The sequence below is a fragment of the Misgurnus anguillicaudatus genome, chromosome 23, assembly GCF_027580225.2.
Source record: "Misgurnus anguillicaudatus chromosome 23, ASM2758022v2, whole genome shotgun sequence".
In the NCBI taxonomy this organism is placed as follows: Eukaryota; Metazoa; Chordata; class Actinopteri; order Cypriniformes; family Cobitidae; genus Misgurnus; species Misgurnus anguillicaudatus.
The window spans coordinates 19,547,212-19,570,827 of record NC_073359.2 but is presented as its reverse complement, the minus strand read 5'-3'; the positions used below and the strand labels follow the sequence as shown (position 1 = coordinate 19,570,827).

General features: G+C 39.5%; 1 protein-coding gene across 3 annotated transcripts in view; it reads left to right on the top strand.

The window, feature by feature from the left end:
• The window catches only part of LOC129453710 (uncharacterized), a 45,418-nt gene extending 22,302 nt beyond the window's left edge, over positions 1-23,116 (top strand). For all 3 annotated transcript variants that reach the window (XM_055218046.2, XM_055218047.2, XM_055218048.2), the window contains exons 3-4: positions 5,813-6,846; positions 22,388-23,116. In XM_055218046.2, the coding sequence (XP_055074021.1) occupies positions 5,813-6,280 (468 nt within the window). In that variant the 3' untranslated portion in view covers positions 6,281-6,846; positions 22,388-23,116. The remainder of the gene's footprint in view (positions 1-5,812; positions 6,847-22,387) is intronic.
• Positions 23,117-23,616: the final 500 nt, after the last annotated feature.

The window sequence follows — 23,616 nt, the reverse complement described above, 5'->3', positions numbered from 1 at the left end:
CGTTCATTATAAAAAGGTCTTTATGCACCACTGATAATATAGTTTTGTATATTATTTTGCATTTCTGTCAAGAGATCCTTCTAAAAATTACACACTGCACTTTTAAAGTAATTTGATCAAAAATGTTGATCCAGCTTTTTACAGTGTATCTAATTAAAATTTGTACGTATTTTATGAGGTGGCTAATTCGTACAACCACATTCAAACATTTTATGATTAGTTTTTTCCGCTGCGATGTAAGGGGCAAGTTTAGAGGTGAGGTTTTGTTATTATTATTATTTGTATAGTAATTGTACGTATTTGTACAATTCACTTCAAACGAATTAATACAAATTAGCCAACTCTTAAAATATGTACAAATTCTCGTGAGATTGGAAATGCATGACAAAATATTTATGTACAGTATATTATGGAAGGAAGGAATGTTTATTTTTTATTTATTAATATATTTGCAATTCCATTTTGTTTTGCTGCAATAAGACTCCATATTTATTTATTTTTAATTAAATTTTCCCCCTTTTTAATTTTTTTGATGTTTATATATACTCTTACATAATGGTCTTTTAATTGCACGTTTGTTTTTCATTTCGCCACAGTCCGCCCTCCTAAATAAACGTTTATGGCCCTATACGTGTAGTCCATTAGCGAACACAGACCCCCAGTTTCATCTTCAATAGAAGGTGCCATCTTGTTAAAGGCGTATTACAAACTCCGCCACTGTGTCACAGTCTTTCCGTCTCTCCCCACCCACCTTGTCCCGTTTATACTCTTTTATGGCACATTTGTCCTGCAATAAGCCCCATTCTTTTGATAAACAAGCACATGCGCTGGCAATCTCCCTCTTCTTTTTGCTCCCTTTTCTGTTCGGAGTCTCCTGGAGTACAGCAAGACAAAGGAGAGACTCACTTAATTAGCTGAGCGAGAAGATGCATTGGGGCAATCAGCCGGCACAATGAGGGAAACGTACAGCATGTTAATTCAGCGTGGGGTTGTAGTGAGCTTCCCGGGGCCCAAAATAGCCTTTTGTTTAGAGCCTGGCCGGCGTAATAGATCAGATGCGCTTCAATTAAAGTGAAAGGGTTCAGAGCCTCCTCGCAAGAAGGTGGGGATGAATGTTTATTTATTTAAAGCTTTTTAACATTTTTGATAAAAATTATAGATGCACCAATATATCGTCCAGTTGGCCGGTAAAAGCAATTTTTCACATTATAACCCATCGGTCGATAGTTATGGGCAAATTATTCATAATTTAGTTCATGTGAGTTAAGAATGTTAATTTGAGTAACAGGTTTGCTTATAACTAGTTACTTTGAATCAAAAATAATTTTATTTGATTTCTTACAAAATTGCGTCATTAATTAATATCCATTTACAAGAAAGTATAAACTTTAAAACCACCAAACTGTTTAGTAATTGGTATTGGCATGCATAATCGGTTAGAGATGTTTAGTACTGATGCATCTTTAGAAAAATAAACAGAAATGCAGTAATTGTTACTTTTAATAATGATTTAAAATTTGAGCTGTCGTACGTAACCTGCAATTTCAGAGATTGCAATAGAGAAGTAAAAGTTATGGAGTGCAGCTTTAAGGAGTCTTTTAAAAAGATCTGGACTAACTAGCGCTTGAACAAGTAAGAGCTTGTTGGTTAGAAGTCACATCCAGAACATGCGATGTTGACCAGCAATGCTGGTGTTTTCAACTAGAGAAAGATTGCTTCCTTGTAGCATGAGCAATTAGCATTAGCATTTATCATAAGCCTAAGACTTTTCATCCGATCCTCTCCGCCGACTCTTTGTAAACCTATTTCTGTTCGTCGAGTGGGAGGTGTGATTATGTTTAGGCGAGAGGCTTATTCAGCTTGCTTCTTTTACAGTGGCTCCCTGAGGCGGCCACTTTCATGAAGACGGATAAGATCATCGTGACAATCCCCCCGCTCCCCCTCCACCGCGCACAACTAACACCATGCTAGCTTTCTCTTCTTCCTCGTTCTGGAGAGTTCTTTAACCTTGATGAGTGAGATGAAGGGGTCGGAGAGCACAGACAAGTGACTGAGGCGCGTTACAGTGTAGGTACAGAAGAAAAACCCACCCCGCCTCCTTATCCTGATCAATACAACTAGCAGAGATCTGGGCTAGTCAGGCTCTAAAGGTGGTGGGTGTAGGAAATCTCTACTGAGGGTCATAAAGAGTCTTAAGTACGCCTGGTAGCTAGCGCCTCTGCTCTTGTTTGCCTTCATACATGGAAGTCACTTGCCAGAGCTTCATATCGGTGTCATGTCTAGCATTTGGGTCAGTCATACCTGAAATTTCTTTGATGCTATGTTTGAGGGAGGGCATATTTTGTACTTTAGATGTTTGCTTAGCTCTTCAAGTGAAATGTGTGACTGTTATCATCCCAATAGAGCATGTTTTACCCCATAATTGTTTTATGTTAAAAAGTTCTGAAGAGTAACATTAAAAGTACATTCACATGGGACGTAAGGGTTAACACTTCTCATTAACTTTTAATGGTTGACGTCATGCGATTGTGGATGCCGTTGCTCGTGGCAGAAGTTGAACATTTCTCAACTTTTCATGCGCCAACGATTGCGTCAGCCAATCAGATTGCCTTGTGCAAAGAAACTAGGGCAAGCCAGCCAATTATGTTTATGCAAGACTCCGGTCATGCATGTGTTGCGGACACACTGATTGATTGTTGGCCACGCTTCAGACAACCCTTCCCTCAAACGTTAACAGGTTTCTGTGTTATTATGGAAAGGTTGACCCACAGTTAGCTTTTTGATTCTTGAAGAAGTTGACCTGGTGTAGTTCATCCAAATAAGACAATTCTGTCACCATGAAGTAGTTACAATCCTGTTGTGGTTGGTAACAAGGTACGCAAGAACCAATTAACCTTCACACCAAGACATACTATGCAAAAGCATAATGTTTTTCAAAATATCTCCTTTTGTGTTTTACACAAGAAAAAAATTATGAGTTTGAGTCAATTTTAAAACCCTAGATTCACTAAACCAAATTGGACTTATTGGCCCCTCTGCCCTGCATCCGTTTCCCTTCTCCCACTCAGGTGTTTGCACTTTCTTTTATTGGTTCCAAGTTACTCCTCAGCTTAGGTAATTGAGTTAGTGGAAAGTTAACCACCCTCCAATAGCAAGGAATCAAGGTGCCCCTCCCTCTCCATAGGGTGACATTGTCCTGCCCCTCTCCCACCGGTGTAATCCCCTCCACTGCGACAATGGTCCTGCCCACGGGCCACAGAGGATACGTTAGCCCACCAGCTAGCAAGCCCTTGGACCTGAGTTCACCCAGCCTGAGTGATGGCTAACGGCACCCGGCACATCAAAGCCGATGGCTCGACTCAAGTACACGGTTACTTATTCATGTTGGCCCGAGAGGCGGTCCGTAAAGATAAAACAACAGTGTGAGAGAAACCCACACTGATGTGCAGAGTGGAACAGCTCCCATGTGGTCTCAGTAAGGAGTTAGAAAATCCAGAGCCGACGCCGGTTGCTTGTGATCTCTGTCGCAGCACTAAGGGGATATCTGGCCCCAACATCAAACATCTTGTCCCAATAATGTGGCCTGTTATCAAAGCAAGTGATGCTCACAGCTTAGCTTTAGCCGACTGTGTGGTGTACTGCGCTCTACTGTGGCTGGAATACAGTGATGTGATGAATAAATCCAACACAACAGCCCTGCTTATGTGAGTGCAGAACAGTAGAGTCTAGTAATATTGCTCTTTGGGATAAAGAAGTTTACTTGCAAATTGAAAGCCAACGTATAATCTTAATGCGACTGACGCAGAAAAACCAGGACGCATTCTCATGAACCGTTTGACTGGGGCGAGGAAGTGTTTCTGCAGCGAGATGGAGTGGGCGTGTCCTCGGCGAGGTCCGCACCTCTGCTGCCCCGCCGTCAGTCAGAGACGGAAGAGGAGGTGAGGTTGCCATGGGAACAAATGCTCTGTGTTAACCAGAAGGGAAACAAACGGTAGCTTTTTATGAAGTAGTGTTCTTAAAAAGCAGGGCTGCTGTCGTGCAGAGAGGAAGGATACCTTGAAACAAAAGGGCTTTGGAAATGCGTGTGTACATGGAAGCAGGCTTTTTAATATCTGTGGGTGTCCATGTGTTTGATTTATGTATGTGAAGATTTGAACTAATTGTGTTTTTTGAGTTGGGGTCAAAGTTGCACTAGTGCACAAAGAATTGGATTGTAAACCTCTGCAATGTTATGCACGAACTCGGGGGCCTTGCTGTTGCACGAGGTGATGGATTGATTTTTTTGTACGTATATATTTATTCATAGATAGATAGATAGATAGATAGATAGATAGATAGATAGATAGATAGATAGATAGATAGATAGATAGATAGATAGATCTGACTTCACACGTGGACATAGAGTAAAGATGGGGGAAGCTTGGCGGACGTACTTCTCACGGTGGCTACGTCAGAGTGCCTGATCTCAACCGCGAGGCGACTGCAGCGGCGCCTCCCTCTCTCACGCTCTCGCCTGTAAGCTCCCTGAATATTTTTTCCCTTTTTTACCCATCGCCACACAGTTTCATTGTTCCCCTGTGCTTTGTAACTATGGCAGGCATGAAATGCATCTAAATGCTGAAAGCGGGTCCCGGGCCCCATCCCTCCTTGTGCACCCTTTCGATCCCTCCGTCCCCCCTTCAATAATATTTATAGTGCAATCTTTTTCTCACCCCCATCTTCTTTTTTAGGGATTTTTCTTTTCACAAGTCCAATGCCATGGGGTAACCAGCCCCCTCCAATTCCCCATCCAACCGCCCCCCTTCCCCAACCCTCTCCCTCTGAGCTGACAGATACACTGTTCTCTCTTTCTTCGCCTTTCACCTCCCTCCGCCCGTCCTGCCGGCCCGGCACAATGCCGACGCTTTCTCCCGCGGCCGGGCGAACGCTGCCCTGAACTAACAATATCAGCGAGGCTGTGTCAATGCCAGGGAGCCCCATTGTGTGCTGCCAGAGGGGTGTTAACACCCATGTCTGGACCCAATGAATAGTATTATTGTGTCTGAGACATGCAACTCGCCCCCTCGGTTGCACCCTACCCCCCAATTCCCATTCAGTTACCCACTTTTCAGCACTTAACCCACTTTAAACCAACGTTGTTTTGAGAGCAAACTTTTTCCACTTTTTAATAAGGCAAAGTGGTTATTAATCAGTTTTCTACAAATAATATTGTAATTTTGGCCATTGGTTAAACATTTGGGATGGTTTATAGTATGTTGTCATGGAAAATATATCAGGAATAATTTTTTTATAATTACATTTTATTCCAAATATTGTTAGACAAAAACTCAGAAAATCATTTGTAAAAAGGCGGGGAACCCTGAGATTTGCTAATGCTAACTTAAATATTCTGTGTTTGAAATACAATATATCTGGGACTCCAAAAAGGAATATCCCTTTTCAAATTTAGGTTTAGATATCACAGAAGAAAATGTTCTCCTTGTCTGTTGTAAATATCGTAGCTTACCTACCGGCAAAGGAAGTTTAAAGTCACAGTTTCTTACGCCGTATGAGGGAAGCATCAGTATAAAGGCTGTAAGTGCACTTGGCAGACAGTTTCTTTCAGACTGACATCCTTAAATCAAAAAATCTCCTGCCTCAGCTTTTTTTTACTCCAAGGTTAGAAAGTTCACATTACTAACTGAGAGCAGATGCCAAAACATTCACCTTGCACATCTTCCTGATCAAAGCTCTGGATTGACATTTGCGATGGGCGAAACCCTGAAACTTAAGCTAAACTTGTTTTCCCTCTCCCGTGCTGTTGTTTTGGCAGAAGGCGACGGAGAGTGGGAGTAGCGATCGTGGTGAACGAGTGAACCCGGAGCAGGTGAACACAGCTGCAGACCGCCATGGGCTCTCTTCCTTCGGTCCCAGCTCTCCATCTTCGGGTCTCCAAAAGACAGCAGGGGCCAGCCAGGGATCGTTGGAGTGGGCAGGCGAGGCGGCTCGCTTCCCCCGCCGGCTACCGGCTCCTCGGCAACGAGGAGGGAGAGAAATCAATACTGAGAAGAGATGCTGCCAGGGGTCGCCCAATGCTGCCTCCAGCCATGGAGCCATGGGAGCGTGTGTACTGTGCTTTCTATCTCTCAACCAGATCTCAGTCAACTCGCATCAGCTGAAGATAGGTCCAAGAGCTATGACGTTCTTTATGCGAAAGAGAGAGAGTGTGTGTGGTTCTGCCAGAGGGCCTTTTCAGGCCCAGCATCACTTGATAAAACATCGCCTGCTGGAGAACAAGTAGAAGAATGATGTCAAAGGTCTTTTTGTTCCCCATCTTTGATTCTTTTTCCACCTTGAGTGCACATTCCCCCTGACTGTCTGAATGAGTGCTTGACTGAGATCTCTTTTACGCTAAATCAAGAAGAGTCCTTCTTTTTTTTAGTGGTCTTCCTCCATTTGATGGGCTGGCATGAGTGAACAGTTTGAACCCTTTTTGCCTTTTCCAGAGATTTTTTTTGATAATTGCCCTGGTTCGGAAAAGGACTTCGCCTTGATTTGTAGGGCCTAGTGATCACCTTCCTTAGGTCCTTCAAAACAGTTTTCATCCTTGACTGTGGCATTTGATGGTATTAATATTGTTGCAGACCAATGGAGGATGGTGCAAATGCTTGTTGGAGCTCAGAGATGTAAAATCTCCTGACAGGGAAGCTTCCAAAAACCTGCAGTGCCAAACATAAGCTTGTCAAGTGAAAGACCCCCAAACAAGGTGCAAAAGTGGAATGAATGCAAGCATTGCTTTGCTGAATGCAATGGATAGCATTTTATCTGTGGATGCTCCATGGGAAGGAAGCGACTCGTTCAATGATGGTAAGAAAATATTTCAGTTATCTTTTATGCATGTGGCATTTGATGGGATGTCTTTTTCGAAGTCGTAATTTGTATAATGCTAAACAGATGGTTAAAAATTAAAATGTTACTTAAGTGACATAACGTATAGATGTGTGCCACACTGCCTCGTCTCCAACGGGCAGTGCCTTCGACAAAATGGCTGCCACTGCCTGCCAGCTGTCCCCCTGCCAAGATGGCGACACCTTAAACGCTGCTCGTCTGCCTCATCAAGGGCTTATATGCAGATTCTAGATCATTTTATTTGCATATGCTTATTTCCCCTGTAGTAATTGGTCGTGGCAAGCACACAAAAGCACACCAGTCGTAATTCACGCCACTTTACTGCTTTCGAATGCGTGCAGCATATGCAGACATTTTGTTTATCGTTTATATCCTTTCATAGCCTGTCTCCCTTTACATTAAGCCACGGTTACATTCTGTCATTCGAAATGGGAGAAAAATGCGGCATACAAAGCATCTGATGCCTGTGCCATCTGTGACATCTGCGACTGGGTAGTCTAGCTAGGCTCCACCACGTAAATCCCTCACTCGCAGGGCCCGGGTCCAGACAGCCTCCCATAATGACCTCATTAGCATGCACAACACTCTTCACCGTAGGCCCCGGTGTACTGCTGTGCCGTGGGACCCGACAATCCGCACCCTTCACACAAACGCTCGCCGGGCAACATTGTGTTCCTCCTTACAATACAAAACTTCACACTTGTTTTATTACAATCATGTCGAGCAAGCTGAAGATCTGAAAGGGGCTTAGGCAGTTAGTCTCTAAGCGGTCGAGCAGATATCCGTGTACAATGTTAGTGGCTTTTTTTGTAGGGTATTGAAATAGATGTTTAGACGATTTCAATTCAGTTTCTTTGTTTAGTTTGGTTAAGCTCTATCTGCTGTGCAAAAACTGAATAAAATTGTGTTTGAAATAAAATATTACGATTTGTTGACATTTTGGATAATTCATTTTAATGAGAACCAATAATGCTGTTAGCTGTCTAGAAAAGGTTACTGTTATTGGTCAGTAGCTAAGATGTGTCATTTTGGTGGGGGTAACTGTTTAAATTTGGCATCGGTTATATGCGGGTTTGGGGGGAGTACGTATGTCTGTCTGGGTCGACTAGACGTCTAAAGCGCGTATTAGCACCAAAGTGTTACGTCTGGGTCAGCCAGTCTGTGTTCGTTCCATATTTGCATATTTACAACAGCTGTGGAGCCCATATGTTTTAGCAGACCCAGACAATATTATATATAGCTCGACACCCCAGCGAGGGTACCGCACCCCTAAACATATACGCCGTGACACAATGTTTAAAAAAGCCCCCCTCCACCTTGAAAAAAAGAAAAACAAAAAAGCTTTTATGCTAATCGCCAACCCAGGCCATGTGCGAGTGTACACTAGAGCAATTATGCATAATTCAACACAAAGCTGGCCAGAGAGGCTTGACTACTGTAAATCGTGTTAGAAGCCTGCAGGGGCGGGAAAAGAAGGGAGGGGACAGCGGGGAAGGGTAACGCCCATTCGAATAAAGGACACATTTTCACCACGACCCAATAAGATGTTAACCTCCAACCCTTTCTGTACAGGTGTAGGCTTGGGTAGTACAAGATTTAGGTGTCATAAGCTGTTGTTTTAGTGATGCTTGGCTTTCTCTTGTTTGAGGGGTTTTACATATGAATTTATTCTGGGTTAAATAAAATTAAAGCTGTAACAAATGCTATTGTTTTCTCAAGAATTTTTTTTCAGTTTGTAAAAAGAAGAAACCTGGAGTATAGTGTGTTTTACGGTCGAATGCACAGCCTTGCAAAGTTTAGTTTATCTGACTCGTACATGTACAATGAAACAATGTTTCCTGGGTTAAATGCTACACACTCTTGTAGGCGCATGCGCGACCTACACGTACAATGTACGTGGGGTTTAAAATCCGGTGGTGCGCGTAAAGTACATGCGCACTCTTCTGATGACCAAAACCGAGTCACTGTACGCTGACCCTCCTATACACTTAAAAATGTACTATACTTTGATCTTTAGGCTTAGGATCGGAAACAATGATTGCAATTAGTGATCACAAAACGAATCATATTATAAATTTTGGTCGGTTCATTTTTTTGGATCAACAAATTCTAAACACTTTTTATTAACGTTTGCCTATGGTTTTAACAAAAACAGCATTAAAAATATCTAGGTTAAAGTATGATAATGATATAGGGTGGCCATTCGTGATTTCGGGTGCGTTCTCCGGGAGTCGCGTTGGTCGGCCGCATACGTCATCAAGGTTTAATATTTCGGGTTCAGTTTCAGAAAAGCAACCGTTACATTTCAAGGTAAGAATGAAACTACAATGATTGTATGTCTTAAAAGAAATCAATCTTAATTTTCTAATGTATTTTAACTGAAATGTGAGAACCTCGATGACGTATGTGGTTGAGCAACGCGACTTCCGGAGAACGCACCCGAAATCCTGTTCGGGACGTGTCCGGCAGAACTGGCACGAATGGCCACCCTATAATGATAACTTTTCCTTTGAACAGTAGTAAACAAATAAGTGGTGTTCATGTCATATGGATCAACTGGAATCCCTTAACCTACTATTAGTAATATAATGGTGTAAAATTCAAGATTGCAGGAATAGATTACAAATTAGCCTTTGAAACTCCTTTTTCTCGACCACTAATTTAAAATAGTCATGAAACGGAAGTATCGATTGCCTAATTTTCCCCATGATGTATATATCCGAGTGAAACCGGCTTCTGAAATAAAATAAGGCAGGGCTGGATTTGATTTTGTCCATTGAGATCTCATTGGATCGTTTGCAGTTGCGTCATGTTGCTAATTGCTAATCGCAGCAATTTTTTCCTGGACCCCGCCCTTCTGCCATATTACACTTTTAGAAAGGATGTGTTAATTTTTTTCACATCATTTTGTGTTATGCTTTTAACACATTATGAGTAATTTTAACACATTATGTGTCATTTTGTGTTGATTTTTGTATAAAAAAGTATAAAAAATAACACAAAATGTGTTGTTTAATAACAGCACAAAGATGGGTGAATTCTGGGACAACGCATTTAGTGTGTTGTCCCAGAATCAACACTAATGTGTTGTTTTTAACACATCTGTTCTAAGAGTCTATATGACCGGAAGTAAAGAGAGATTGTTTTGAGGAGGGGAGGAGATTTGCGTTTTTGATTAAAGATTATGAAGGCACATTAATTTAAAAAAAATAATAAAGCTCACAGAAAAGTCATTTGTATTTGTATATAAATGCCACAATATTCCACAATATTTAAAATTTTTGTCAATGACACAATCCCCCTATTTTGGTCTTTAAGTCATAAAAGTGACCATGGACCAAAAAACTATTAGGGTGATAAGGGTAAATAAAAAAAATTATACATTACATGAAAGCCAAATTTTTCCCATTGATATTTGAAAATTTGGATTGGATACAACTATTTGAAAATCTGGAATGTGAGGGTGCAAAAAAAGTGAAAGTCTTCTTTAAAGTTGTCCAAATTAAGTCCTTAGCAACTGCTTCCACTCACAAAAATAACATTTTGATATTTTTATTGCACGAAATGTACAAAATATCTTTATGAAACATGATTTTAATTTAAAGTTGCCATGAAACGGAAGTAGCGTTTACCTTATTTTCCACGTGGTGACGTATATCCGAGTGAATCCAGCTTTTGAAATGAAATAAGCCAGGGCTGGATCTGAATTTGTCCATCAAGATCTGATTGAATCGTTTGAAGTTGAGTCACGTTGCTAATTGCTAATCTTAGCGATCTTCTCCCAGACCCCGCCCACTTGCCATACCATATGACCGGAAGTAAAGAGAGATCGTGTTTTTGATTAAAGATTATGAGGACACGTGAATTAAAAAAAAGAATAAAGCTCACAGATAAATAATTTGTTAAAAGTACGACAATATTACAAAACAAATGACTTTAAAGTTTGTAAATGACACAACCCCCCTATTGTGGTCTCTTAGTTTTGGTCTTTAACCTCCCAAGACCCAAGCTTTGGTTTGTCTTTTTTCAGATTTTTTTCTAGCTATTTTGGGGTTAGGAAGAACCAATAAATATAATAACCAAACATTTTCTTTGAACATAAAGCAGTGTAATTGTCCACGTTTGTGTACAAGAGGTTCCAGTTACACAGAATTAAGTATTATGGTGCAAACAACAAATTTTTTTATGTCTTATAGGAGGTTAAGTCATAAATGTGACCCTGGACCAAAAAGACATGATTGAGATTTATACATCACCTGAAAGCTAAATCAATAATATTTCCATTGATATTTATTAGGATAGGGCAATATTCTGATTGGATACAACTATTTGAAAATATGGAATCATCTGAGGGTGCAAAAAACTCAAAATATTGAGAAAATCGCCTTCCAAATGAAGTCTTAGCAACTGCTTTCACTCACAAAAATAAAGTTTTTATTTATTGTACGAAATGTATAAAATATCTTTATAAAACATGATCTTTACTTAAAATCCTAATGATTTTTTGTGAATGACGTAAAAACTTTTATTGCAGTGACAGATGCGAAAAATCCGCATTACCAGCTTGGGTGTGCATTATTTTCGAATAATTCAATGTCCCGTCGTCAATTTTTCCATACATACCGTATCTTAAAAGCTGTGTCCTTTTTTAAACATCTGAAGGCGTTAAAATGAAATGATCTTTTATCAAGTTCCCACAACAAGAAACACAAAGCCTTCTGGCAGCCCTTACGTACTTGTAAACCTTTTAGGCTGCTACCTTAAAGGCCTTAAAGCTTAATAACAGGGCCCAACTCTCTCACACGAGTGCTCCAACACTCCAAATATATACACACAAGCTTTTCTCCAATTTCCTATCTTATCTTTGAAGAGAAACAGTCCAAGCTCTTTTATGTTGTACTGTACGAGTGCCGAGCGTGGTCCGGCTCCCCTCTGTGCAAAGGCATGGCTTATATGTTTAATGTCTTAATGTTAGCTGTGCCTCAATTGCCGTCTCCCCGTTTTGAGAGCATTTCTATAATTCGAGTGCCCGCTGTTTTTATTTGCTTGGTTATTGATTGAATGTGGTCTACCCACAGAAGTAATAGTTGCTAAAAGCATTTGTCGGCATTGCTCAGTTCTGCTGGCGTGATATGCGGCTTTTTGATTTTATTTGATTTGGGTCCACCTGTGATCTGACAAGTGACTAGTTAAGCTAAAGACTTTAGACAGAATAGGGTTCCCTTAACACACCTTATTCAAGCTGAACGTGTGTGCATGTTAAATATTTAAAGCAGATTTACAGAAGGATGTGTGATATTTACATTTTTAAAGCTTTAAAGGTCTGTTTAAACAAGACATTATCTTTTTTTGTGCTTTTGAAATGTATTGTGTTTACAAAAACGACCTTTAATATCTTAAATATATTTTTATGTGTAGTTGATAACCAGATTCAATTTTGTTGAAATTGTTAGTCACGGTAGTTTGTTTGGATTTGCGCCTTTTAAGTTAGCATATTGAAAAATGTTTGCATAGTACTTGCATTTATCCATTGAATATTAATGAATCTCTGCATAGGGCTGTCACGATTATGAATTTTGGCTGCAGATTATGATGATTTTTTTTGTTCATGAAATATTTTTCTCACATTGTTGTGATTATTTTAAATTAAATCTTTTGCAAGGTTTATCTGGGAGCAAGTTTTAATACAACACATATTTAAAAGTAATCTGCTACTGTCTCATTTATACAGGTGCTGCAGCTCCCCCTTGTGTTTTTTAGAGAGATGTGCAATCATTGCGGTGATCTGAAATCATCGCGATATGGTCAAACTATGGTCGGGATGAGACCATTATTTAATCATTGTGATAGTCCTATCTCTGCATGCATGTTAGTAGCTTTTTAAGCAGATTTGTTCGGTATTATGTGTATTTTGTTGAATGTTTATGTTCACCTAAACATAAACATTCGGTCATCATTTATAAATGTCTTTGTTCTGCTGAACACAAAAGAAGAGATTTGTAATCAAGCAGGAAACAGAAGCATCATTGACTTCCATAGTAGGAAAAATACAATGTTGCTCAAAAACGGTTTGGTTAAAAACATTGATCAAAATATCTTCCTTTTTATTCATCAGAACAAAAAATTTATACAGGTTTGTAACAACATGAGGATGAATAAATTATGAATTTTCATTTTTGGGTGAACTATCCCTTTAAGATGATTCCCATTCGGTTAAATGTGCTATATAAATGTGTTTATCTTGTCTACACGGCCTGTTTAGACTGCATTGAGAAGAGATGCATGTCCTCGATGAGCTGTAGTAGAACCTAGAAATAAAGCACAGCTGGCCCTTTAAAAATCTGTAAGCGTCAACCCCGGCTGATTACAGTTGGAAGGAAAACAGGCATTTATCCAAGTCACTGATTATGTCATTTTTAAGCCCCCAAAACATAGGAGAGTGTAGGGCGAGGAATTATGAAGTGTGTGAAAGGGAGTGGGGGAAATAGGAATGGAGTGCTGTTTGTATGATTAAACTGTCGGCTCGGTGGCACAGGCCACGTTGAAGAGCCGGGCCTGAGATTTGACCGTAATGAAAATGCCCCCGAACCGCACCCCCACCCTCTCAAAACGTTGCTTCAGACCGACTCGGGTCTGTCCGTGCGGCGAGAGGAGAGGGGAGACGTGGAACGAGATAGACAGACGAGCGAAAAAGACGGGGGGAATGAGAAAGTACCCTTCCGTAGCAAATGGTTTCGTGGCCGCACAGGATGCGGAGAGATGTAGACAGGAAGTGAAAGGTGAGGGTGAGTGATTGAACATGTAAACTTGAAATTAGAGTCGTGATTTGCCGTGCCTCGTATTTTGCCATTAAAGGAACAGTTCACCCCAAAATGAAAAATGGCATTATTTACTCCCCCTTTGTGTTGATTTAAAATCCCTATTTTTTTACTTAAAGGGATAGGTCACCCAAAAATGAAAATTCTGTCATCATTTACTCACTCTCATGTTGTGAGAAGATTAAGGAAGATATTTTGAGGAATGTTTGTAACCAAACCGTCTGTGGCCCCCATTTACTTCCATAGTATTGTTTTTTTTCTACTATAAAAGTGAATGGGGTCCACAAACATTTCTCAAAATATCTTCCTTTGTATTCATCAGAACAAAAATGTATACAGGTTTGTAACAACATGAGAGTGAGTAAATGACAGAATTTTCATTTTTGGGTGAAATATCCCTTTAAGTGCAAATCAAAGACGATATTTATTAGCTTAATTTATTAATGTCCATGCTGCTTTTCTCCATGCAATTAAAGTGAATAGTGACCACGGCTCTTAAAGGATAGTTCACCCAAAAATGAAAATTTTTCCACTCTCATGTTGTTACAAACCTTCTGCTGAACACGAAACCGATCAGACTTCCATAGTATTATTTTTTCTTAATATGGAAGTGAATGGGGTCCACAAACATTTCTCAAAATATCTTCCTTTATATTCATCAGAACAAAGAAATGTATACAGGTTTGTAACAACATGAGAGTGAGTAAATGAAGACAGAATTTTCATTTTTGGATGAACTATCCCTTTAAGTGCAATATCAAAGATGATAATTATTAGCTTTATTTATTAATGTCCATGCTGCTTTTTTCCATGCAATTAAAGTGAATAGTGACCACGGCTCTTAAAGGATAGTTCACCCAAAAATGAAAATTTTCCCACTCTCATGTTGTTACAAACCTTCTGCTGAACACGAAACCGATCATAGGCCCTATTGACTTCCATAGTATTATTTTTTCCTACTATGAAAGTGAATGGGGTCCACAAACATTTCTCAAAATATCTTCCTTTATATTCATCAGAACAAAGAAATTTATACAGGTTTGTAACAACATGAGAGTGAGTAAATGAAGACAGAATTTTCATTTTTGGGTGAACTGTCCCTTTAAGCGCAATATCAAAGACGATATTTAATAGCTTTATTTATTAATGTCCATTCTCCTTTTCTCCATGCAATAAAAGGGAATAGTGACCACGGCTCTTAAAGGGATCGTTCACCCAAAAATTATAATTTTCTGCTGAACACGAAACCGATCAGAGGCCCCATTGACTTCCAAAGTATTCTTTCTTCCTACTATGGAAGTGAATGGGGTCCACAAACATTTCTCAAAATATCTTCCTTTGTACTCATCAGAACAAAGAAATGTATACAGGTTTGTAACAACATGAGAGTGAGTAAATAAAGACAGATTTTTCATTTTTGGGTGAACTATCCCTTTAAGCAAGATTGCCCAGCGAAGCAGCCCCATTCTTTAGTTTTTCAAGTGCAGGTTTGTGAATAATAAGACTTGGAAGTCTTTATCATATAGCTTGATATCATCTGTGAGTTTATTCGGACACAGCTTCAGTATTACTCGCTTTGTATGACGTTACGCATCACACCTCGCATGACAAACAACTACTTGAAATCTAATTTGAGTGCCGAGACCTATGAACGTGGTTCGTAAACATCTTGATTTCATCTGTTTTTGCTGTTTACAAACATTTGTCTACATCAAAGCGGATTTGAGATTGTTTGCTGAATGTTCGAAGGAAGCCTGAGATTTATTCGTCTAACCGGGCAATAATTTTTTGAGTTAGATGGCAGATAACGGCCGCCACGGTACAAGCACAGTAAATATTATTTTACCAACAAAGACCATCTTAATGTCGTCTGTGGCGAGCGTGGGAACGAGCTAAAGTGTAAAGTATTCAGTCGTACGCTGGCTAGACGACACAGCTGCTCTATTCAGCAGCAGGTGAGGAAAGACCCTAGGGGTCAAGGTCACGGGGGTTTGTATGGTCAGACGTCTAGCTTTTCCCCAAAACGTATTTGATTAGCAAATAAAGAGCCGCTTATTACTGCGACACATATCTGGCAACCGTAGAGAAATACAAATGTTATATTGTAAGTGTGTAGCGTTTTTATGATTTTTGTCCTCAATTAATATCAAAATAGGTATACTATTAATAGTAAACGTAAATGTAGTGATGCTTTGTTTGATTTCAGCCAAATACACTAACTTTGAATTAACAATAATACTTGGGTGGTTAGGGGTGGGCATATTTGTAAACAAACTTTGAACATTTGTTTATATAAGAAATCGTCTAGTTCGTATACTACGTCTGCGTCGGCGCTACGCACCCCCTCCGTCCCCGCTGCGCAAACAATGATATCCCTTTAAGAGGCGAGCTTTTCTGCCTCTCGACGTGTTTCTCCAAAGAAACCAAGTTTGTGAATAGCGGACGAAGACACCAGCCCACCCTTTGGAAGATTACATTATTCATCTCCTCCAATGCTTCATTAGCTCAGCTGAAATAAGTCTCCCCCCGCCGCCGACCCCCCATTCCTGCGTCTCAATGGACCGGTCCCCCGTCTCTTCCACAGAGCCCCCCGGTTCCTTGTTCTTCCCCGTTTGCCCTAATCGTCTCAGCTCGCGCTGGAATCGAGCTTACAAACGCTGCCGTTCCCCTTTTCAGCATCATTCTCTCACCTAGCACGCATGCATACACACCCACCCACCCACTGCTTAAATCCCTATCAGCATGTCAACAAAATGTCCGCCCAGCTGGGGTTGAACCTCGCACGCCTCCGGGGCTTCACCTCCTACTTACTAAACCCCACATGTTCATTTCTTCATCTCTGTAAAGCCTCTCTGACTGGACTGTAGTTTATGTGATATTATTTTTTCTTAGTGAGCTGGGTGTGGATCGATTCCTTTCCTTCTTGAATAACTGTAGCAGTTGACTTGGTTTTGCAAGTCAATTTAACCTAATATTTCAAGTTTTGACATAACTTATAAAAACAAGTTGAAATGGTTTTATTTGATTTGTTAAGTTAAAGTAACATAAAAAAATTGATCATTTTTTACAGTGTGTGATTCGTTGGAATGATGTTTATTATCTGAAAGTTATACATTCAGGATGTTTCTAGATGTTTATTAGGTCACAAAATTTTTATTTATTATACACAAACAATTAGGCTAAACATCCTTCCATCCATTTAATTATTTAAAGATTATTAATTTTGTGTCATTCCTAATTTTTACTGAAAAACTTATTTGACATAATAAGTTATTTAATTTAAGGATTTTTTTGTACATACAAAATTGTAATGTCCGCAACACTGCTATTTACTCCCATATTTTAATGAAAAGCAACGTTTCGACCCTACTGGGTCTTCGTCAGGCCATTCTTTCCCGATTCTTTCCGATTACGTACGAAAAAATTCGGAACGGAGCAGTTACGAAGACTGACGAAGACCCAGTAGGGTCGAAATGTTGATTTTTATTAAAATATGGGAGTAAATAGCAGTGTTGCGGACATTACAGTTTTTTCACTTAAGTAGTTCTCTCCTTGTTCAGCACCTGCCAGAAGGTGGGATGTGCGCACTTTAAATCCTTTATAAAAAAATTGTACATTTCCATCTTTAAAATAAACGATTTCTGACTCATCAGCATTTTTTCATCTATTGGTTGCCCTGCACTCCATATATCCGCTTTTATTTCAAAACAATTTTATTAAAACAATGTCAAGTCAAACAATAATATTTGTGCATTTTTGAGTTTGAATTATATACAGTATTGTGCAAAGTCTTAGGCCACCACCAGCTTCGTTTTAGCAAAGTTTTAATCTATATTTTTGCTCTCTTTATTAACCCTTGTGCATTGTTTCAATTTACCACCGTTTTGTGTTGTTATAATGGATGTCAATGGTGCAAAAATGGCCATTAACCATAAATAAGGGAGAAAAATTAAATAAAAACTGATGCTACATAAAAACAAAAAAATGCATCAAAGCCAATATTATTTCTAATCTTTTACACGCCCAAGATTGTGAAAAGGTGAAAAAATCCAGTCCACAATCACTTTTTATATTAAATATAAGTCATTTTGTGTGTTTTTTTCCTCAAATCAGTGACATCACTTATGAACTTGGCAATTAAAGAGTTAAAATCATTGAATTTTTGTAAACATTTGGTAGTTTTGATCAGTACTGAGGTTGATTAACTGATTTATGCAAAAAAATATTGATATATTTGATACATTTTTACAGCAGTTTAATTTAGTGGCCTTTTTGGCAACTAACAACAAATAAGGGTAGTAAATTTGCCCACGGTATATTGTTTAGTTTTTGAAACAATTTCAAAGCATTTTCTTAAAATATGTGGATTTGTCACCAAAAATCATTCCATTTGCTGAAACACAGAAAAAGCTGTGGCCAAATTAAGCCAAAAAAAATGGCCCCAACAACACATAATGGTTAAGATACAAGCTGAAAATATTGGAAATATGTACATGAAATTAGAAAAAAAAGTCAGTATTTAGTGTGACCTTTCATGGCACTAAACATATCTTGAAGTCTTTTGAGGAGATTGTCTTGAAGTTATTCGATAAGGAAATATGATTTTATTCATTTAGGTTAAACTGCAGTTTCCTGCTATTGCTTGAGGGCAAAGTGCAACCAAAAAAAGAAAAAATCCTGATGTGTCACCTAATACTTTATTTTATAATTTTATACAAATGCATAAATATATTTTTTTGTATTTTCTAGTTATATTTAAATAAAGAGACTGATATTAATCAGTATGGTCACTATATAATGGTGGCATTATGGCCTAACGCATTATCCACGTGATAGGCTCAATCTGTATTCGTTCTTCATAAAAAAAATCAAACTTGAGCGTTGTATAATATTCAAATGCATTCGCTACATCCCGCCATGCATAGCAGCTTTTTCCCATCTGGATGGTTCTGTTATGATTATGTAATTATGGGATTACGGTAAGATCATGACACTGCGGCTGATTCAGTCGAGACGCGTCTGATCTGCCTGTACGTTATGATTTTTTGGACACCTAGCACGCCAAAGTCTCAGCGGTGCTTAGCGTCTGCCAGCGTGGCACAATTTGCATGCAAATGCATTCAAATGAAGGCACGCGGGGAGACCACCGGCTTTGTCGGATCTTGTGTGCCGGCGTACAGGTGCCTGTCGAATGAACCGCATCCCAGCATTAGATTACGACAGAAAAGTGACCGTATTGTCAGAACGGACCACTTAAACCCCAATAAATCAGACTTGGAGGTAATAACATTCATCTTATGTTATGCGATTCACCCTGAATAATGCATTTTTGGGTCACGCTTGGATGTTCTGCATTTCAGTCAGGCATGTTGCAGGCAGCCCAAAGGAAGTACCCGGGGTCCTGATGTTGCGTGTGAGAGAGATGGCGAGTGGGGGGGAGTGTGTTGAGCTGCATTTCTAGTCACACATTGCTAGTGCATACTGTATATTTATAATGCAAGGTTATTGAATACACACAGAGTTGTGCAAATTAGGGATGTAATATATCAAGTCTGTTTTTTATTTAATAGCATTTTTGCTTTTATTTTAAATCATACAACAACTATTTTTTCATTATTTTTAGTAAATGCCCCCCTTTTTGCTTTAATGAATGGGATGCACTCAATCTGTCTATCACGGCATGTTCAAAAAAGCATCTTCGCACAGTCAGTGTTATGCTTTTGGCAGACACTTATCCAGTGCATTCAAGCTATACATGGTGTTGCTGGGAATTAAACCAATAACCCTTGCGTTGCTAACTTGGTGCTGTATTCTAGCCAGTCGACACAGCTGCACTATCCAGCAGCAGGTGAGGAGGAACCCTAGAGGTCAAGGTCACGGGGGTTTGTTTGTCTAGCTTTACCTCTATCTGTCTATCTATCTTTCTATCCTAGTTACTTTTGTGTTCTTGCTGCAAGTTTGCTTTTCGCAAACTTTTTTAGGTTTTAAAAATCAGCGTTAAACAGGAGAACAAAGCCCACTATGCGGCCCCTTCGTGGGGAGAGAGCGGGTCTGCTGGGAATTGGTCTCTCCGCTTGCCGTGCCTCGTGTCCGTCTCTTATTCACCCACTGGTCATGGTTATTTATAGCCCGACAGAATAACCCGTTTCAGGCCGATGTAACCAATGGCATGCGTTTCTTAGTACTGTAAGATTTCCGCCAACATCTTTGTTTAGGCTGGGGGGATAACAGGCCTGTTTCAGACACAGCCACTGCACACTAGTCAGTATAGTATAGTCAGTAACTGTTTAAAGAATTGTTAAGGAGTTTACAAGAGACAATAACACTAGAGTATAGCATGCACCTACCATAATAAGAAACCATGCTAATGGTAGAGTGATGCTAGAGTGATTACTGTATTATCAAAAAAAGAATGTATTAAAATGTTATTTAATATTTAATATATATTAGTAAATTTTTTGTTTTATATTTGTATTATATTTTTTTAATATTTTTATTTTGTTAGCAATAATAATAATAATAATAATAGTAATAGTAATAGTAATAGTAATAATAATAGTAATAATAATAATATTATTAATAATAGTCATAATAATAATAATAATAATAATAATAATAATAATAATTATTATTATTATTATTATTATTACTACTATTGTTATTGTTATTGTTATTAATAATAATAATAATAATAATAATAATAATAATAATAATAATAATAATAATAATAATAATAATATATTACACATTTTTTACTTCATTGGCTAGCCGTAAGTGCTAGTTCTCTTATATGTTAAGCTGCAGTGCTCACGTGGACGATGCAAGTTATGCAAGGTTGGCTCACAGCTTTTCTCAATGCCATCCCCCAACCCGCCTAGCATTTCTTCTCTCTCTCTCTCTCTCTCTCTCTCTCTCTCTCTCTCTCTCTCTCTCTCTCTCTCTCTCCACAGTGTCTATCACAAATTAAATTAACGAACACCTATTCGTCATGCAGGCCATCATTTATCCTCCTGTTCACCATAATAACATTTGCATTTATGCATTTGGCAGACGCTTTTATCCAAAGCGACTTTGCGGTGCATTCAAACGTATACAATTCGATCTGGGATCGAACCCACAACCCAATGCTCCGCCAATTTAGCTACAGGAACACAACCCAATAGGATGCCACGTTAACCATGCAAAACCATACGTAACCGACTTTTGCACTGCTAATGCTCAATGCACAATGCTCTCCCAATTTATTAATTTAAACGTATTTTTCAAAGCGCCGGACATCAGCGTCTTTATTTTTGTCAGCGTATGCTTCTTTACTTCCTTACGCGTCGCCTTTATTTCAAACACCACGCTTCTCGGCCCCGATTCACGTCTGAGTGATGCAGAATTAGTATGCAGGCAACAGCTTGCCTCACATAATAGGATCCAAGAGCTCTAGCAGAAGTCTACCGGGGGGTTAACCAGCTCCCCCGACCCACCCACCCCGTAGTCCTGGCCTCAAATCTTAATAGGACATCAAGCAGGACGGTCTGAATCGAGGACTAGCCACCCCCTCCGCCAAATATATAAAACACACACACCGTGCCGAGGTCGTATGCGCGATTGCTGTCTTTCTGACGGAGGGGTACCAGACAGACAAATCCTGACCCCATCCACCCCCACCCTAGCCAAACAGTGGGTACATTAGACTCGTCTCCAGACAGCAAGCTTCGGTGCCGCGTGTCTTCTTCCCAAACCGTCCACTTTAGCCGTTAGCCTAGCATCATGCTGTATGAAGATTGATGATGAATCGTATTTGTTTATTTGTCTGCCTCCTGTTTTTCGTATTTATTTATTTGTTCACTTGTTTTACTTACTTTGGTTGCTCATTTTTTCTTAAAAAACTATTTTTAGGGTGATTAAAACCATTTATATTTATACATCTGGTAGACGGTTCATATACAGTATGTGTTCCATAGGTTCGAACCCATGACCTTTTGGGCAATGATCGACCACTAAGCAATACAGAAGCACGACATATAATTTTCATTTCTTTTCATTCATGTTGTGCAAAAACAGACATAAAGGCCACGTTTCATGATCACATCCAGCCCCCATGACTTTGCACCATGACCAAGCAGACGTTGCACACCAATGATTACGCGCGGGTCAGTCGTTGAGCTGTCTGCACCTCAAACCCCAGAGGTGATATTAAAGACCCTAGACTGGAACCAACAAGCACCCCCACAGCCTCGGGGTCAAACCCGGTGCCCAGACGGTCCTTCCTCTGACCCCTGTCTGGCTTTAGGCTCGGGGTCAAACATCACGGCAGATAAAGTCTGCCTGCTGGTGAGCGCACGCCCAATCGGTGTGTCGTGCACGTGACGTCATCCCATGTGATGCTGAGCATCCCTGTATCCGACCTGTCAATCAATTCTCAACCCCCTTCCTTCCCTGATGCATCTGTGTATAGGCCACACCTTTTATAGGCAAATGGCGTAAAGGTAGGCGGCGTTGCACGTCGCAAAATGATACGGTGATATAGTGCGATGAATAATTCACACCGGAGGCATGTGGGTTAAATGTGCTAAATACAGGATTTTGCTTCATTGTAAATATGATGGGTTGGTTGGGTTATATGGACAAACCTGAAAAAGTTGATTGATTGTGATACTGACACTAACTCAGTTGTTTTTTCCTTTCAGGTTTTATGTGAATGTGAAAACTGAACCCAATGGTGCCTTCATGGGGACCCAAGATCATCACAAAGCATACAAGAGATTTTCTTTATGTATCTATTGTACTACGTTATTTTGTTTATGTTATTGAACCTCATACCTCACCAGGTAAGTATTTTTACAGTATATAGTAAAAAGGTAAGTAGACTTTTTTAAGATAAAAATGGCAGTTTAATGGTAGCAAAACTTTGACTGGATTTACATTTTGCAGACACTTTTATCCAATATTCAATATTTTATTAGTATGTGTGTTCCTGGGATCGAACCCACGCCCTTTGCATTGTATTGCTAATGGTAATTTATACAGACAAGCATAACATATAGCAAGCAGTACCATATAGTGGATTATTACCGTAATGACTAGCTAACTGTACATTATCCTGTTTATTACACAGCTACTTTATTGAATAAATATCTGGACATTAAATATAAAATTGAGTTATTATTTTATTTTATTATGTAATAAGAAAGACTACCGAGAAATACGTAGGAGAGTCATGAAAATCATTTGATGTATGCAATGTAATTTCAACAGTTTAGTGGTCATAACACAAAAATATATTTTACTATAAGCAATTGACCAATCAGAAGAGTGCCGTGTAATAAACCTATAGTTTTACTGCCAATAATATTCTTAAGTAAATACTTTTCTTTAAGCTTGTGAACTCCTGCCTTTTTAATAAAAATATTTTTTGAATCAAACATTTTGTTATCTGTGTGTTTTTTCTCCCAATTATCAGTTTACAATGCAAGATGTTTGCATATCAGACACACACACACATACAGACAGACACACACACACACACACACACACACACACACACACACACACAAGCCGTCTCTGCTGGCGATGCCTATTGTTTTCCTTTAACTGTCAGCTCAAAAACCGCTCCAGTACGCTCCATTGCTCCTCCTGAAACCTGCCCCTCATCTCGAACCCTTCTTCCAAACATGACCTGGGATCGGGTCCAGGCCGTGACTCAGTCACCAGGAGGCCAGACCTTTGCCTGAAAGAAAGCGAGCGGGAGAGATTATCCCATCCTGGGCCGGTCCGGTAGAGAATACGGTGGTATTGACCGGGAGGGGCCACCCATGGAGTGCCCATTGAGGCATGAGATGGTCCGATATACATGCTTACTGAGCATGGCAGATTCCCTTACTCTGAGCGGGATAAACCCATACAGAACAAGACTCTT